Source organism: Hyperoodon ampullatus, assembly GCF_949752795.1.
Source record: "Hyperoodon ampullatus genome assembly, chromosome: 7".
Lineage (NCBI taxonomy): Eukaryota > Metazoa > Chordata > Mammalia > Artiodactyla > Ziphiidae > Hyperoodon > Hyperoodon ampullatus.
The window spans coordinates 44,141,702-44,158,642 of NC_136920.1; the positions used below are offsets into that span (position 1 = coordinate 44,141,702).

The 16,941-nt window shown below is 36.0% G+C and overlaps 1 protein-coding gene across 2 annotated transcripts in view; it reads right to left on the minus strand.

Annotated features, from left to right (window-relative positions):
• NAALAD2 (N-acetylated alpha-linked acidic dipeptidase 2) overlaps positions 1-16,941 on the minus strand; it is a gene marked incomplete at both ends in the record, with an annotated part of 48,631 nt that overhangs the window by 6,408 nt on the left and 25,282 nt on the right. For both annotated transcript variants that reach the window (XM_079707572.1, XM_079707571.1), the window contains 10 exons: positions 798-890; positions 2,088-2,169; positions 3,649-3,913; positions 5,486-5,576; positions 7,725-7,816; positions 11,096-11,163; positions 12,111-12,174; positions 14,380-14,462; positions 14,567-14,686; positions 14,963-15,048. In XM_079707572.1, coding sequence (XP_079563698.1) covers positions 798-890; positions 2,088-2,169; positions 3,649-3,913; positions 5,486-5,576; positions 7,725-7,816; positions 11,096-11,163; positions 12,111-12,174; positions 14,380-14,462; positions 14,567-14,686; positions 14,963-15,048 — 1,044 coding nt within the window. The remainder of the gene's footprint in view (positions 1-797; positions 891-2,087; positions 2,170-3,648; positions 3,914-5,485; positions 5,577-7,724; positions 7,817-11,095; positions 11,164-12,110; positions 12,175-14,379; positions 14,463-14,566; positions 14,687-14,962; positions 15,049-16,941) is intronic.

A 16,941-nucleotide genomic window follows, 5' to 3' on the forward strand; every position in this document is an offset into this window, starting at 1 on the left:
TAATTCAGATGAGCAAACCCTAGATATGACTTGCTCTAAATCACACATGTGCAAGTGAACTAGAACATAGATTTTCTGACTCTAAATGCTAGGACCTTTCTAATTTTTACCAAGAAACCACAGCTTAAAATGTACCTCAAAAAACTGGAGGCTATCCAAAAGCAGCCAAGATACTGAAAGAAAACCTGAGATAGAGATTTAAAAAAATGATATTTCTTTAGGGGAAACTATGGCATCCATCTTTAAAAACCTGAAATGTTATATGGAAATAGATCTAGACTAATTCTTTTTGACTTTGGAGAGCAGAGCAGGGTCAGAGGGTGAAAATTACAGGGAAATATATCTTTATGAAGAAAACTTTCTATTAAGTAGACCTTTCCTAAAACAGAATGAACTTCCTCATGTGGTAGTAAGCTTCCATTCACTGGAAGATTCAAACAGTGGCTGGATAACTACTTTTCTGAGATCCTACAGAAAAGAGTCATGTAGAAAATTGAACTACATGAGCTCTCAGATCCCCTTTAAGATTCTGTGTCTTTTCGATTTTGTTACAAGAGTTCTTTTTCAACTATCATCTGCCATTTACATCTGCAGCAAAGCAATACACAATATGAAATTAACTTTTCTGATAGTACAAATTATACTGTTATGCATAATCTCACCCATATTTCCTTCAGTATACATATCCACTTTCCACTTGTCTGATAGCAGGAGTTTGAAGCACACCTTGGGTATGCTGGTTTTGGTCACAGTGACATATTTGGTGTCATTTAGTGGAACAGCTGTTGCCTCCTTACCTATAGAATGGCCTCCCTGGTAAACCAAGGGGATCGATGAATGCCCTTTCCAGGAACATCAGTTGGTCATTCATAATTCTCACTGCAGTGGGGCTTTGAGAATAAGAAATAGATAATTAAAACCCTTACCATGCAACCACATTTTAAAATATTAAATAAGGATAAAGCATGAGGAAATAACCTTCTAAACTCATAGATTTTTTTAAAGAAAATGCATATAAAACACAGTAAGGCTCATATAGTAAGCTACATATAACAGCAGGGGCATCTTTCTATTATTTATAATAAGCAGAGAGACTGATTGGGAAATGGTTTGTTTCGTTTTTCAAGATCACAGACCAGAAAGAAGTGAAAGACCTTTGTAATTCTTTGTAGGAGGAGAGCCAGGCCTCCTGCAAAGGTAGACAGGGTGGACTACCAAGTTGTTCTTGATAAACCAGTTAATTCTACTGTGGAAGAAAGGAGCAGAGTAAAGGCTAAGCAAGACAGAATGAAGGGAAGTTGCAGGAGTCTGCAAGGAGGGAGACAGCTGCTCCTAGCGGGCAGGGAGTCCCTTCCACACTTGGAATCTACCAACTCTCTTTTGGGGTGCTGCAAAAGTTCCCTAGGCTGTCCTACAACCCCAGGGAGAGAGAGGCCCCTCACAATGACTGATACAGCTTTCTGCCCAGATGGGAGGTGCGAAAGCTTATTCTGATAAATCTGAAAAAAATTAAGAAATGTGACATGGACTGTAAGGTGGAACAAATTATGCTTGTTAAATAATGCTTTGAGTATAAGTTTTAAATTATTTTTCAACCTAACAACGGCACGAGGTTAAATGAAATGCAAAAAAAGTATTAGTAAAGAAAGAATTTCTACACCGTTCACAGGAATATTGTGACTGTAGTAAAATATGCTACAAATGCACTTAAACCCATAGAATTATGAATTACCAGAAATAGTCAGAATTCTTATCATGCAAACTTCTAAAGACATGTCTCCTTGGCCCTTGCCATGGGATGAGTTTTTAGTCTATCATTCAACAGCTATGCCCCTCAAACTTTAATGTGAATACAAACTACCTGGAGAGTCTTGTTAAAGTGCAGAATTCTAATAAAGCTGGTCTTGGATGGGGTCTGATATTCTGCCTTTCTAACAAGTTCCCAGGTGATGTTGATGCTACTGGCTGGCAGACCATAATTTGAGTAGCAATGATTCAGAGTTGAATGCTTCTATAAGTGTACCCACTTCATTCCAGTAACCAGACTGCTTTTCAAAACAGTAGGGAGCTTTACATTTGAAACTTACTTATTCAGATCAACTTGTGAAAGTCTTCTATGAAAATCTGAAGCAGACTTTGAGAAGTTTTTCACAGCAGAAAATAAGGAATCTATTTCAAAAAATAGAAAAGTAGTAGGGAAATTAGTAAGCATGAGTGCTTCATATTTCAAAGGTTCATTTTCCAACCCCCCCATTCCAGATTGCTGTGACTAAATAGATGTTGAAACTATTTTTCTACTGAGTCTTCTTTCAGATCCATGGAAATTATTAGAAAATATTGTAACAAAGAAATAATGTATAAAATTGAAGATGGCAAAATTGGTTCTTAAGGAAATAACAAATTTCAAGAGTTTAAGACATAAAAAATCCTTTTAACTCAATTTATCAGAAACCCAGCATTTATTTATTCATTGGGACAACTATTGGGACAACTATTCATATAGATCTAAGCACAATTTTCTAAATATTCTTTGCTTCAGTTTCTAGATCTTAGTGCCTGCTGCTCGTTGTAACTTTCTGAAGGTTACTAATTCTTATGTAATTATATTCCAAAGCCTTTACTGACCACCCACTACTCATTCTCAGCACCCCTATAGTACTCTCTGTGCACCCCTTTAATAGCTTATCCCCTGAATTTTGTCTTCTCCTTCCCCATGAGAATTTAAGCTCTTTGAGGACAATGACTATTTCTTAATCTTCCTTATATCTCCCAGGAAATAACACAGCACTTGGTACACAGTAGACACTCAGTACATATTTGATAACTTTGATATATACTAAGAATATGTACTCCCAGAATAATAAAAGAAAATGGTTGCAATAAAACAGTAATAATAGCTAACATTATGAGCACTAAGTGACAGTCACCATTGTTTCCACGTACCAACCAAATGAAATCTCCACAGCAGTCTTGGAAACATTTTATTTTACTATTTCACTCATAATAAAACTGACACATAGAGGGGTTAAGTAACTTTCTCAAGGTCACACAATGACTAAATATTAGAGCCAGGATTTGAACCAGGAAACTGCTTCCAGACCCAATGCTTAATGCTCCTACACTACACTACATCACATTTCACTTCTGCTTTGCAGGAGATACATGATGTGGAATAGCAACCACAAAATGGCCAGCTATAAAAGGAAAAAATGCTTAAAACCATGTAAAAAATCCTCCATGTAGAAAAACATTAATAGGTAAATGCTGCAGTAATAATGATAATAATGTAATACTACATATATGTAGTGGAAGTGGTGGCTTTCTCTACTTTCCAATCTTTGTGTAATATTGTTACATTTTAATAGTATTGTTCTTATAACAAAACATTTTTAAAGGCAGCAATATGGGGAAAATATTTACCAACCCAATGTTTGTAGCACTAACTTAGCAAAATGGATTCATCCTACAAATATCAAACTAAATCACATTCTTTAATAGGTGTTTAAAGTTTTTTTTCTATAAGTCAGGATTAAGAAATGAGGCAGGGATAACTTCTAGCATGAAATGGTATGCATGGATGACAATAGGAGGTGATATCTTAAAACTCTAACTTGATGATTATAAAATATCTGTCCAGCCATTTCTTACCAAATGATACTTGATGATCTCTTAATTGTTGGTCATATTTCTTGGATAAACTGTAGATACCTGTTGCATAGTTTTCCAAAGTTTTTGCATAGTCTTGAATGTTGAAAGGAATGATTTTAGAGTCTGCAAGCTCATAAACCAGTGCTCCTCGTAATTGAGCTACAGCAAGCTGTTTTTTAAATGTGGGGTCATAAAAATTCTCTACCAATTCAAATGTGTCATAAATTGTATGGTATACTGGATAGCTGCTGTAATTATCTGTTTTCTGAAAAAAAAAAGGTGGGGGGGGACCGAGTATATACAAACATTAACTATTCAAATTATAATATTTTATGGAATCATAAAATGATTGTATTAAAAAACATAACCATACGGCACCCTGAGTTTTATCACAATGAGTGAAAAAATTAAGTCTAATTAACTAAAACCCACCACCAAATTTTCACCAATTTAAAATTTTACCATTATTCATTTTATAATTCATATAATCTTTGTTCAAAACACTGCTTCTTGAAACTTTTCCCTATTGCTTTGCTGACAATTAAATTAAGGAGTACATACTCAAATTGCATACCAGCACAGTTTAAAATTATCTATCAACTGATTGAGAATGAAAGGTTCTGAGCAGCTAAGTATTATCATAGCTGAAGGATTATTCAGCTGACACTTTAACAACACAGGCTTGAACTACAGGGGTTCACTTATACATGAATTTTTTTCAATAAATCTGTACTACAGAACTACATGATCCCGACCGTAAAGCTATGTGTGGGTTTTCAACTGCTGGGAGGGTTGGCACCCCTGTTGTTTAAAGGTCAACATTTCAGCCCCTTCCCTCCCTTCCCAAACAGTATATAACCACATGCCATTTAACCTTTGTTACAAAATTAAGGATTACCATTATAAACATAAATTATTACAGGGTGGTACTCCACATGAATAGTTTTTACTTCTTAGGTCTGCCTTTCCTAACTTTAGTTTTTACCTATCTGCTACTTTGCCATAAAGCTATCATTCTTATTGCTTTTAATATCACTAAAAGTCATCCCTGTATCAGTCTCTCTCCCTCTATCTGATATTCTGCTTTTAATCTGCATTGTCTTAGAAATTAGATAACTTTGTTCAGAATGATCACAGTACAAAAGTGAACAGGCTTTGACAGAGGTAAAGCACATCTTTTATGTATGAAGTGTAATGAGTATTAGTATACAGATTTATGCATTTATTATGGGTTATTCTGAAGCTGTTTTTGCTTACTTCTTGGTTAGTTGTATTCTGGATAGTCAAATTTGCAAGGGATATGTATTCTAGACAAGCAAGATGTTGGCATACTGCAATTATGACTAGAAAATTATTAAAATCTGTGACAAATCCGAGTTTCCTGATGTAATCTTCAGTTTGGTTTATGACATAATTTATAACAGACAGACAAACACAGTATAGGTTCAAAACCCATGTACTCACATATCATCAATGTGTTTGAGTGGCAATGGTGCAATGCAGGCAATGCAGATCAGAAAAGAAGAATTAGATTTTCCAACAAAGCCCGCATCAGGAAAAGGATGCAAACCTCTTGGTAGTGATAACCAGCTAAGTACCTGGCATTACTCTATCAACTACCACTTCACTGAATAACCCTGGCAGTGAACATTCACAAAATAACACAAATTATTTCCTAGTCTGTCTACAAAGGGACCTGCAGGCTATCTCTATCCCTGCAATTCTTCCCAGGCCACATGTCCACTCGGTGCCTGGTACCCAACAACTAAATGACAGAATTCCTAACAAAGAGAATGTGGATGAAGTGCTATGTATCCAAAATAATAAAATGGCTTACCCTATTCTTAGTGTACCGGACTCTGCCTGAAGCAATTCCAAGTCTCTGAAAATAAGCTTCAAAATCACTTCCAGATCCCAGCTTGTTGATTCTAAATGTAAAATATGATACACATACACACACACACGAAGAAATAAATGCATAAATAAATAATATAAAATTAAATAGATGGCACCATGAATCCTGTCCCAAGAACGGCAAGGAACTGTATGGCACATTTATAAAAATTAAGAAAAGGTATGCCACCCTCAAAACACTTTCCTATCACACCTATTTATATGTGTGATAAACCTATAAATCTGAACTGATTAAAACCAGAGTTGGGCAGTGACACTAAATATGGCAGCCTGGTAACTATGGTATCTTCCGTATCTTCAGCATTTATGGTATTTGTTTTGAGGGAAAAACAAATAAGATACGGTCTCTGCCCTCAGAGAACTATAGTCTAGTAAGAAAACGGCCATGAAAAAGTCTACATTTAAGATCATGAAGACTCTAAAAGTGCCTTAGTTTATTTCAGAAATAAATCTAATTATAATATATTGCTTTGCATATAATTAAGAAGCCACTACATACATACATATATATAAATAATATATAAATATATACATATAAAATGTAATGACGGATTTCCCTGGTGGTGCAGTGGTTGGAAATCCTCCTGCCATTGCAGGGGACACGGGTTCGATCCCTGGTCCAGGAAGATCCCACATGCCGCGCAGCAACTAAACCCGTGAGCCACAACTACTGAGCCTGCGCTTTAGAGCCCGTGAGCCACAACTACCGAGGCCTCGTGCCACAACTACTGAAGCCTGCGCACCTAGAGCCCGTGCTCCGCAACAAGAGAAGCCGCCACAATGAGAAGCCCACGCACCACAACGAAGAGTAGCCCCCACTTGCTGCAACTAGAGAAAGTCCACATGCAGCAACAAAGACCCAATGCAACCAAAAATAAATAAATAAATAAAAACTTTAAAAAAAAATGTAATGTCATAGAAGATTTTCATTCAAAAATAAGTCAGCAAAACAGAATGTAAAATTACATATGCATTAAGAACCTAACTATATACTTCCAAACTATTAGACTTGTTTTTGAGATTCAGACCTTGGGATGTTTTCTAAATCTTTTTTTCTACTCTAGTGTTTTTATGAATAAGTATTTAAAACATAATGGAGGGACTTCCCTGGTGGTCCAGTGGTTAAGAATCCGCCTTCCAATGCAGGGGATGTGGGTTCCATCCCTGGTCAGGGAACTAAGATCCCACATGCTGCAGAGCAACTAAGTCCATGTGCCGCAACTACTGAGCATGCAAGCCACAACTAGAAAGCTCACATGCCACAACTACAGAGCCCACCCACTCTGGAGCTTGTGTGCCACAACTAGAGAGAGAAGCCTGTGTGCCACAATGAAAGATCCCATGTGCTGCAACTAAGACCCAATGCAGCCAAAAATTAAGTAAGTAAGTAAATAAATAAATAAATAAATATTTTTGAAAAAATTCCTGTAATAAAAAAAAAAATACATAGTGGAGATACATTTAAACTTTCACAAGACTTATTTGCAATATGGAATGAAACTATAAATTGCTACCACCAGCTCGTTTTAGAAATAGTATAGGAGTAGAAAATAAATATAAAATAAATACAAGAAAGCTGTTATTGTATAAATGAGAAGTAAAAGTTAATTCTTACATAAAATCTAAACTAATTAAAGGTAAAGACATAACTTGGTAGTTACTGATAATGCACCTTAATAAATTTAGAAAGAAATAATCCATCATTTGTTTTTTTTGTTTTTTTTGTTTTTTTGTTTTTGCGGTACACGGGCCTCTCACTGTTGTGGCCTCTCCCGTTGCGGAGCACAGGCTCCAGACGCGCAGGCTCAGCGGCCGTGGCTCACAGGCCCAGCCTCTCCACGGCACGTGGGATCTTCCCGGGCCGGGGCACGAACCCGTGTCCCCTGCATCGGCAGGCGGACTCTCAACCACTGTGCCACCAGGGAAGCCCCATCATTTGTTTTTTTTACTTCATTTGAATTGTATTTATTAATGTATTTAATACATATCTTAATGTAATTTTATGCAAGAATGCAAAATAATGGCTAATAATTTTTTACTAAAAATTTGCAAAAATACTCTCAAATTGTTGAGACATCTGAGAATTGCCTGTCTGGAGAAACAAGGGGCAAAGGGGAACTCAACTGATCGTGTGGTAGAAAATGTACATACAAGTAATTTACCTAGGCAAAGTTTTATTTTCAGATGAAGGGTCCTTTTCTAACCAGCTATCATAAAGAGATTTACTCTCAAAACCATCATCCGGGCTGGAGATCTGGAAAGATAAATCAAATATCGGGAATAAGAGGTAGAACAACTAAATTTACGCCAATATAAAACCACATGTTAGTTAATATCGACTTCTACGTTTATCTCCGTGAACATTTGTGTATCATATTCTTTACAGAAAAATATGTTTTTGCAAATTGCAAGAAAAAAATCCAGCCCAAATTCTTGTTCATTTATAATTCCCACTTACTTGTAATTTTGCCATGTCCTTAGGAAAAAATTTCTTGCTTATACTGGTAAACTTTTCAATAGCATTTCAGATTTTTAACAAGTGTCATCACTTCAGTGTTGGGCAGCTTAGATTTCTTTCAGTGGGAAGTCACTGGGAGAAAACTTTATATATATAATATTTACTTTAGTAAATTGCTTTTGTCCAAGATGACCTACAGTGAGGCCTTAGGGCAGGAGACAGACATTATGAAGCTGAGCTTGAAATTGTCAATATGAGTCCTGGTTTTGTAGTGCAGGTGGAGTGAGGAGGAACTGTTATTTTAGAAAGTCAGTGTTTAAACAATGTTGGAATTTGATGGGTTTTAATAAAACTACATAACCTCAGGTTTCTAGTTGGGAATTTTAAGAACTTATGTATATACATAAACATTTTTTATTACCCTCATTAAACATATACTTACAAACTTATACTTTCCATTTCTTTCTCCACTCTAAGAAAAGCAGAAGAAGGGCTTCCCTGGTGGTGCAGTGGTTGAGAGTCCTCCTGCCGATGCAGGGGACACGGGTTCGTGCCCCGGTCCAGGAAGATCCCACATGCCGCAGAGCGGCTGGGCCCGTGAGCCATGGCCGCTGAGCCTGTGCGTCCGGAGCCTGTTCCCCGCAACGGGAGAGGCCACAACAGTGAGAGGCCCGCGTAAAAAAAAAAAAAAAAAAAAAAAAAGAAAAGAAAAGAAAAAGAAAAAAAGAAAAGCAGAAGCATGTGGTGGAAAAAAAAATCATCATACATATTGGCTGCATTTTATTTGTTTGTTGGTTTACAGCTCTGCTTTGTTCAAAAATGGACCAAAGACAGACCCTACTTATGAAATGCTGAAAGAATTATAACTTTTGGTGTACTGTTTCCTTTCTTTAAACCCTAGTTTCCCATATGTGGAAATGGGGAAAATGGTACCCATCTTAATCCAAACAATATCTTCTCTGATATCTTCTCAGGCCTTTATACAGAGTTGGTTATTCCCTCATCATAGCATACGAGGTCCTCAGCTTAAAAACAGTCTTGGCACCCCACAGAGGCACCCCCTTCCCACCAGCTTGTGGAAGCTTCAGGGATGTTCTGCTCATTTCCAGCCAAATGACTGGGTTCTACTCTGTACTCTGCTTCTGCCAATTTGCAACAGCTGAGATCCTGCTCCAATTCCTACAAACTGCTTGAACTGAATTCCCTGCAAAATCCTCTTCATTTTCCGGAATCATACCATCCAGGTCTAGCACCAGCCAGAACTGTGTCCCTATGGCCTGTACAGCTAAGATCAGAATTTTCTGTTTCAGCTATATGCACTGTCATAATTGCTGGTTCTCCCCCATTATTTCAACACCTTGTCCATTTCCTGCTTCTATCAGGCAGGTAGGTTCCCTTCTCTCTAAGCTCAGCCCTCTCCACCACACTCGCCAGCATGGTTTGACCGTGCCAACACACACTAGGGGTTGATAAAATGGTAATAAACAGTTTAGGAGGATAAAAGTCTCCTTTTTCTACTGGGTTTTTTTTGGCCATAGATAAGCATCTGCTTTTGTACAAAGGGGGGATAGAATGAAACTTCTGTTTATTGGCCCTGAAATTATTATTATCCCTCACATCAAAGGCAGGAGCCACCTCTGTAGGACAGAATATGAATGCATATCTTGAGGAGGGTTCTCCCAATAAAGATTGTCTTTACAACTTGCTTTCAGATGAGATGTTTTTATGGGACATTCCAATGAAAGGATCAAGGACATAAGCTACCCAATACAGTGAGACAGTTATGATGGGAATAATGAAAGGACTCTCATTTGGGAGAATAAGATGTTAAAGACACTAACAGTGAAAAGGAAAGGGCAAGATTAAGGAAGATTGGGAAATAGTACCTACAGAAAATTGATACCTACTTCACATTGTCATCTACGTGATACCTACTTGAAAGAAATACGTCTATAGTTAAATCCTATAACAAGTAATTATTTAATGATATACACAGATATTTAATGAACAGATTACATAATTTTTAGAGATTCAGAGTACATTAGAGTTTTCAGAGTATTTTATATATCAATAAGTAATATTTATAAAATTCCTGTGTGCTAAGTAAGCATGTGGAATTATTTCCATTTTGCTTTTAGATTTACTGCAGCTTAACCTATTCACTACACTGATACAGAGTACTCTTTCTAAATGAATAAATATGATAATGTACAACCTTGTTAAAGATTTTTGAATTTCTCCATCACCAAATTTCTGAACCCCTTGACCTATTTGTCATGCCCCATTTTGTACCAGCCTTTCACCAACACCTTATGCTTAGGTCACACTAAGTTACCTACAGGTCAAGAAATACGTTCTTTCATACCTCCACATCTTTTTTTAGGTACTGCATCCTCTGCTGAGAAAGCGTCTCCCTTACCTTCACATCCCTCCATATTACAGCCCAACCATTAATTCTTCAGGAAACATCCTCTAATGTTTTCCCACTTCCCCAGCTGCCCCAGGATTTTAGCTTCTCTGTTCCACAATTGTTCTCCATTGTATATAGTATCCAATATTTCCAATATTCCAGTGAAATATATATAGTTCCTCGTTTATAGGTCTGTATCCTCTCTAGATTACAAAGTATTTGGATTCAGTAATCTTTTCCTTTTATCATTGCTGCTGCTAGAATTCATTTTATAGGGCCTGATACATAGTAACCACGTAATAAACACTTGTTGAATGAACGAATGAATGAGTAGCCAAAGCAATCTTTGAAACCAAGGCTTTTCCATTCCAGCTCAGCGTTCTTTCTGTTATATAAAAATGCCTATGCCAGACGAAATGACAGACCCCATACTTTATAACAAATGTATACAATTATTAAGAACTATTATTAGGACAAAAACTAGTGCTATTTTCATAGTTATGTCACATAAGTAAATATTATATTAAAGATTTTGTTCTGCTTAGTTATTATATCAATACAAATCAGCTATGTGTCGCCAGTTTAAAAATAAATATCACTAATTTAGAAAACAAGTTATTCACTTACTATTCATCAGAAACATTAAGACAGAACTACTTATATACCTCTTTTGTCAGTTTATACACCAATTGGTAAAGAAGGGGTGTACAGTCAACTCTGAGAGTATAATTGCCTGAAAAATAAATAAGACAGAGTATTTTAGTACTTCCAAATGAAACTCCAATCTATTTAATTCTAACTTTATTTTCTAATTATAAACAAGATATTCAAATTGAAGGCATCATTCCCAGAGAATTAAAAATAGTGTGGAAATAATTATTCAGGGGTGAGAGAGGCTGCAGTAAACACTTAGGACATTGGAGGGCATAGTTGGATTGTGCTGCTAAGACAGCAGCTCTCATCCTTCAGTAAGGCAGTATCACTTAGGGAGACTTTAGCAAAGGAAGTGATATGGCCACAGTATTCTTTCTTCATTCATTCAATTCAGCCTTTTTTTCTTTTTTCCCTGGCTGTGCCGTTCTGCTTGCAGAATCCTAGTTCCCCGACCAGGGATACAACCCAGGCCCACGTCAGTGAAAGCGCTGAGTCCTAATCACTGGACCACCGGGGAATTCCCTCATTCATTCAATTCAATAGTATATATCAAGACATTAGACTACAGCATGTCAGTAGCTAGTAAGTGTGCTTTGACATTTATCTAGAATAATACAGTGAAAGCCTATAGATATAAATGTCACATGTCAGGGTCAAAAGGAAGTCTGTAGTTTGTATGCACTTCAAATTTGCTCCAGTACATACAGGAAGTATTTCTGTATGGAATATTCTGTAGACCAATCCTTTTACTATCTCCACATGAAGGATGTAATTAAGTACTAGAGTTTTAACTAGTAATCCAAGATAGGCAAATGGTAAATATACTAAAGAAATTAGGATCAATAGCTTAGTTATGAATCATATTGATTCATTTGAATCATAATGATTTTCTCTCTGGTAAAAATGGAAAATTGAGGTATTATCAAGGTGTCTCATAGGAGAGGATAATCTTAGAAAGTTTACAAGCTGAATTTACAGACTTAAATGATGGTATACTATTTAATAACAACCCAAAATAAAAGTTACCTTCTATAGAAGAATCTGAGTTGATATAAGCAACGCTTCTCTCCTGAAGTGATTTTACATTCTCCTATAGTTGAAGCAAAAGTTGTTACTTAACTCACAGCATTTACAATTGTGAGAATGTAAAAAAAATAATTTAGTATAAGAGTGGTCTGCAAATACCTTTATAAATCAAATACCTATGCCTTTGACAATAATTTCTGAGAATTTATCTGATTGGTTGACAACATTAATTCAGTTAAAACAAGTAAGAAAAATATTATGATGCTGTAGCTACTGTTTATAGCAATAGCAGTGAGCCCTGAGGCAACAGCATTTTGAAAATGTGGTTCCTTGATCCCCTGCAGCAGAATATGAAGGGTAAACCTCATGGAATCTCAGTCCCACCCCAGATCTACTGAATAAGAATTGCTCAAAGTAAGGCCTGGAAATCTATAATTTTTAAAAGGTATCCCTGGCAATCCTTACATACATTAAAGTGTGAGATCCACTGAAATTGGACACCCATGTAAATTTATCATTTTAAAAGTGAGTAGTTGGAAATTTCCATGTATCTAAATATTTTTTTTTTAAAGATATGATGAAGAAAAAGAACAAAAAAGCAGGAGAATAGAGAAAAAAACAAGAGGGAAAGAAGGATGGACAATAAAAAAAGATGTTCTCTCTCTTTCTCTGATTCACACACACACGCACACACACACATCCAAGAAAAATAAATCAGAGAAAAACGAATGTCATCACACTCAGATGAGAATATGCTGAGAGACCACTTTACTTCTCTCTCTCTCTAGCTTTGTACCTTATAAGAACATGTTACAATAAAATCATTTAAAGCTGTGAGTGATTATCACACAAATGAGGATTCTTGCCTCTACAGTTGCCCACACAGGCCAGATCACAACTGACTCTGCTGTAGATAGAGTCAGAGTTCCCATTATAACAGACTTACAGTAGAAATAAAGGTTCCTTAACTATATTTAAGGAAGGTGGGACTTCCCTGGTGGCTCAGTGGTTAAGAATCCGAATGTGAATGTGATCAAGAATCTGGTAGAAAACTGGAAACAGTATTGAAATTGTCTTTTAACCCACATGTATTTAAATTAATGCAAGGCATATTATATCTTGTATTTATTTTAAGCTGCAGAAATTATAGGAACAGAGACATGTATTTATATATACATGTATTCATAAGAAATTACATATTTCTAAAAGTAAATGACCTTAATGAAATTTGATTCATCTAAATTAGCAGTCTATTCCAAAATACATATTCATAATACCAACATAATAGTAAAACCTCGCAATATAAATGGAATAAAGCATAAGTGATACAAGTGATGTATGTGTGTGATTTTACTCCCATATTTATTTATTTCATATTATTATTTTAAAGTAAAGTAAGAGGAAAGGAGTCAGAAGGAAAGCATTTAAAAACTAGACACAATGGCAAGAATTATAAGACATACTTTAAAACAATTCTATAATATCTGGACTTATAAAAGATAAATAGAGGATGGTGGAGGGAAAGTGCTTTATGGCGCAGTTGCCTTTATAAAAATGCACAAGCTTACCTTGCACATTTAAGAACTTAAAGATACTCAACAGAGAGGCTAAGGGAAGAAGATAAAAGAGGGGGCCTAGGAGAGACCCTTAAAGACTAAGCATTAAGACCCAGTGGCAAATAAAAATTAATCATAACTGAAGGAAAAATAAACCCTTGAAATTGTAATTCAATTTACAAAATTATCATACTATACTCAACAATCAGGAACTTTTGTGAATGGTAAAATATACCTATGGTTACAGTTATACATGGAATCTGTAAATGTGAAATTACAATCAAAGTATAGTCACCTTAACAGAACATCTTATGTTCTCTTAAATGGAAGAACTCCAAGGAAACTTCAGAAGCTTGAAAATTAACTCCAAGTATCTGTATCAGTTTTTACATAAGTTAATTCATTTGTCACAAACAGCCTGCTAGTTTTAACTACTTTTGGAACTTAACAGATTTTTTACAAAACAAATACAAATAGAAACTAAAATATTTTGACAATAATAAATAAATTTGTTTGTAGCCCAATAATTAAGAGGATATTCTGTTTTGCCAATCTGATATGATAGTAAAAGCAAACTCTAATTCCTAAATTCTCTTGGGTATTTATCCAAATTAAAACCATATTTGGTAATGGAACCTATCTGCGATTATCCAGAGATACATATATTTGTTCCCTGTTGACCAAGAAAATAAGAACTTCTCTGTCTTATTTACCTCAGCCCATTCTGTGGAACCCAGAAGTCCAAATTCTTCTGCATCCCAGCTGGCAAAAATGATAGTTCTTCTTGGTCTCCAGCCTGTAATCATTGTTAACATACATAGTTAGGTACACCTGCCTAAAAACAAAGGAAAATTCAGCGAGTCACTTTTTGTCATCACCTACCAAAGAAACATTACTTACCTCTACTCATCAGTTTGCCAAAACTCTGAACAACTTCTTGCAAAACAGAAGCCCCACTGGTTGGGTCAATACCTCCAAATACCCAGGAGTCCCGATGACCTCCCAGAATAACATACCTGTCTGGGGAAAAAATGAGTTCAAAAGAACTACAAATTTGAATACATTATAAAGAGTAGTTATTTACGTTTTTAAATTAAACTTCCTCTCACTTGAGTTTCCCCATAGAAAATAATCAACACCATAAGGTAGAGTCTTCTTTTAGAATTATACTTTTTTATTCCAAATTTAGTTGTTTCACATCAGCCAGAAAAAAATCAATTGTTGACTAAAATTTATCTTCTCTTACTCTTGTAATCTTTGTAAAAACAAAATGTCTAAAATAATCCACCTACTCACCAGGTTCCACAGATCCTCTGATAGTTCCAATTACATTGTAAATCCTTGTGATTTTATTGATGTTATGAACACGCATTCTAACCTTCCTAGAATTTCAAAGGGAACAAATTACTTCCCATAGAACATTATGTCTAACAGCTTTCTTTCAATGTTTTATTATGAGAAATCTCAAAAGTACAGAAAACTGTATAATAGGACAATAAATTCCCAAATACCCACCACATAAATTCAATAATTGTAATATTGTTGAATCACTTGCAAGGAAGTTGCAGACATCATGACAGGTCACTCCTGTGTACTTAAGCATGCTCCTTAAAGCCAAATTCTAAAAACCAAATATCAATATTTTATATTTTTCCTCCCTCATAGCTCTACTGTTGATATTTATTTAAAGTTCAAAATATTCTATTAGTAAACATGTCTTGGGTATTCATTCTAAAATTTTTAAATACACTCTATACAATTACAAAAATAAGGGAGACAGCCCATTATCTATTAAAGGTCAAAGAAGCTTATTTTTAATGTGTTTTATATTTATATTAATTCCTGCTATTCGGTAACATTTCCCAAGATTATTGAAATAGTCTATCAGTACATAGTTAAAGGGCTGACTGAATGCTGCCTATAAGAAACATGATAAATTCTATTGTTAAATGGCAATTTGAGAAGCAACTGCTAAAATGTACAAGACAACTATACAATGAAACTTTTCCAGGTCATCACTGTTGATTCTGATTTGGGCCTGCCTTTTAAATATTCATTCATCAATTATAATTCACCAAATTAGAATTCACGGGAAAGTACAATCAAGCTCAGAAAGTCAGAAAAAAATGCCATTCACATTTTATAAATCCAAAATGACATGGGAAAATGTTGAGCCTCTTTTTCACAAAGGGACAAAAGTTTTTAATCTATGGTGGGCTTAACAGGAGGTGGGCAGGAAACCTACTTAGTACTTCATTTCTGAATGGAAGAACAAACAAGTCAAATCCTGTATATTGTTAAGTGCAAATTCTGGTTTTTCTCCCCCTAAAAGTACACTGTGCTTCTGAATGCATATGTAATTCATGTGCAGTATTCAACTAAAAGTGCCTTTGGGGGAAAACTTATCAATGGGTGTTGTCTTGCATTTTAAGACAGTAAGTAAAAGATTTATTTTTACTACTGAATGATAAAAATTAAGAGCAAAAATACTCTTTAGCATGTGTTTCTAAGTATATGAGCCTAAGATCTATTAGTAAGAAAGCCAGCTTCATTGATGTTGTCATTAAATGAAGAAAATTAAGTAAAGAATACTGTAACAATGAGGAATGAGGGAAAAAATCTATTTTAATCTAAACATGAAAATAAACTGGCTATCTGTTCAGATCCTCAAAGAAGCTCATCGACATCTTTAATCCTTATATCTTCCTGGTTTTTAGTATCATTGACTCCAGAAGTACCTAAAAGAATTATCTAGAGAGGTGCTGCTATGGCTTCCAGTGGGGTTGGTGTGAACGATGTGGGCTCAGCAAATAAAGTTCCCGAAATTCTGAAATTCCGGACAACTTGGGAGATTGGCTTTGGGGCGTCTACTGCTTCACTGCCAATAGGAATGACTTCCAGAGGAATTTGATCCTCAGTTTGGGACTCTTTGCTGTGGGAGTTTGGCTGGCCAGGAATTTTTTTTTTTTTTTTTTGCGGTACGTGGGCCTCTCACTGTCGTGGCCTCTCCCATTGCGGAGCACATGCTCCGGACGCGCAGGCTCAGCGGCCATGGCTCACGGGCCCAGCCTCTCCGCAACATGTGGGATCTTCCCGCACCGGGGCACGAACCCGTGTCCCCTACATCGGCAGGCGGACTCTCAACCACTGCACCACCAGGGAAGCCCTGGCCAGGGATTTGAGTGACAATGACCTAAAGGCACCTCAGCCAGGGGTGTAGCCATAAAAACACATAGAACCCCTGTGCTGTATCTGAACCTTCCAAACACAGTGCC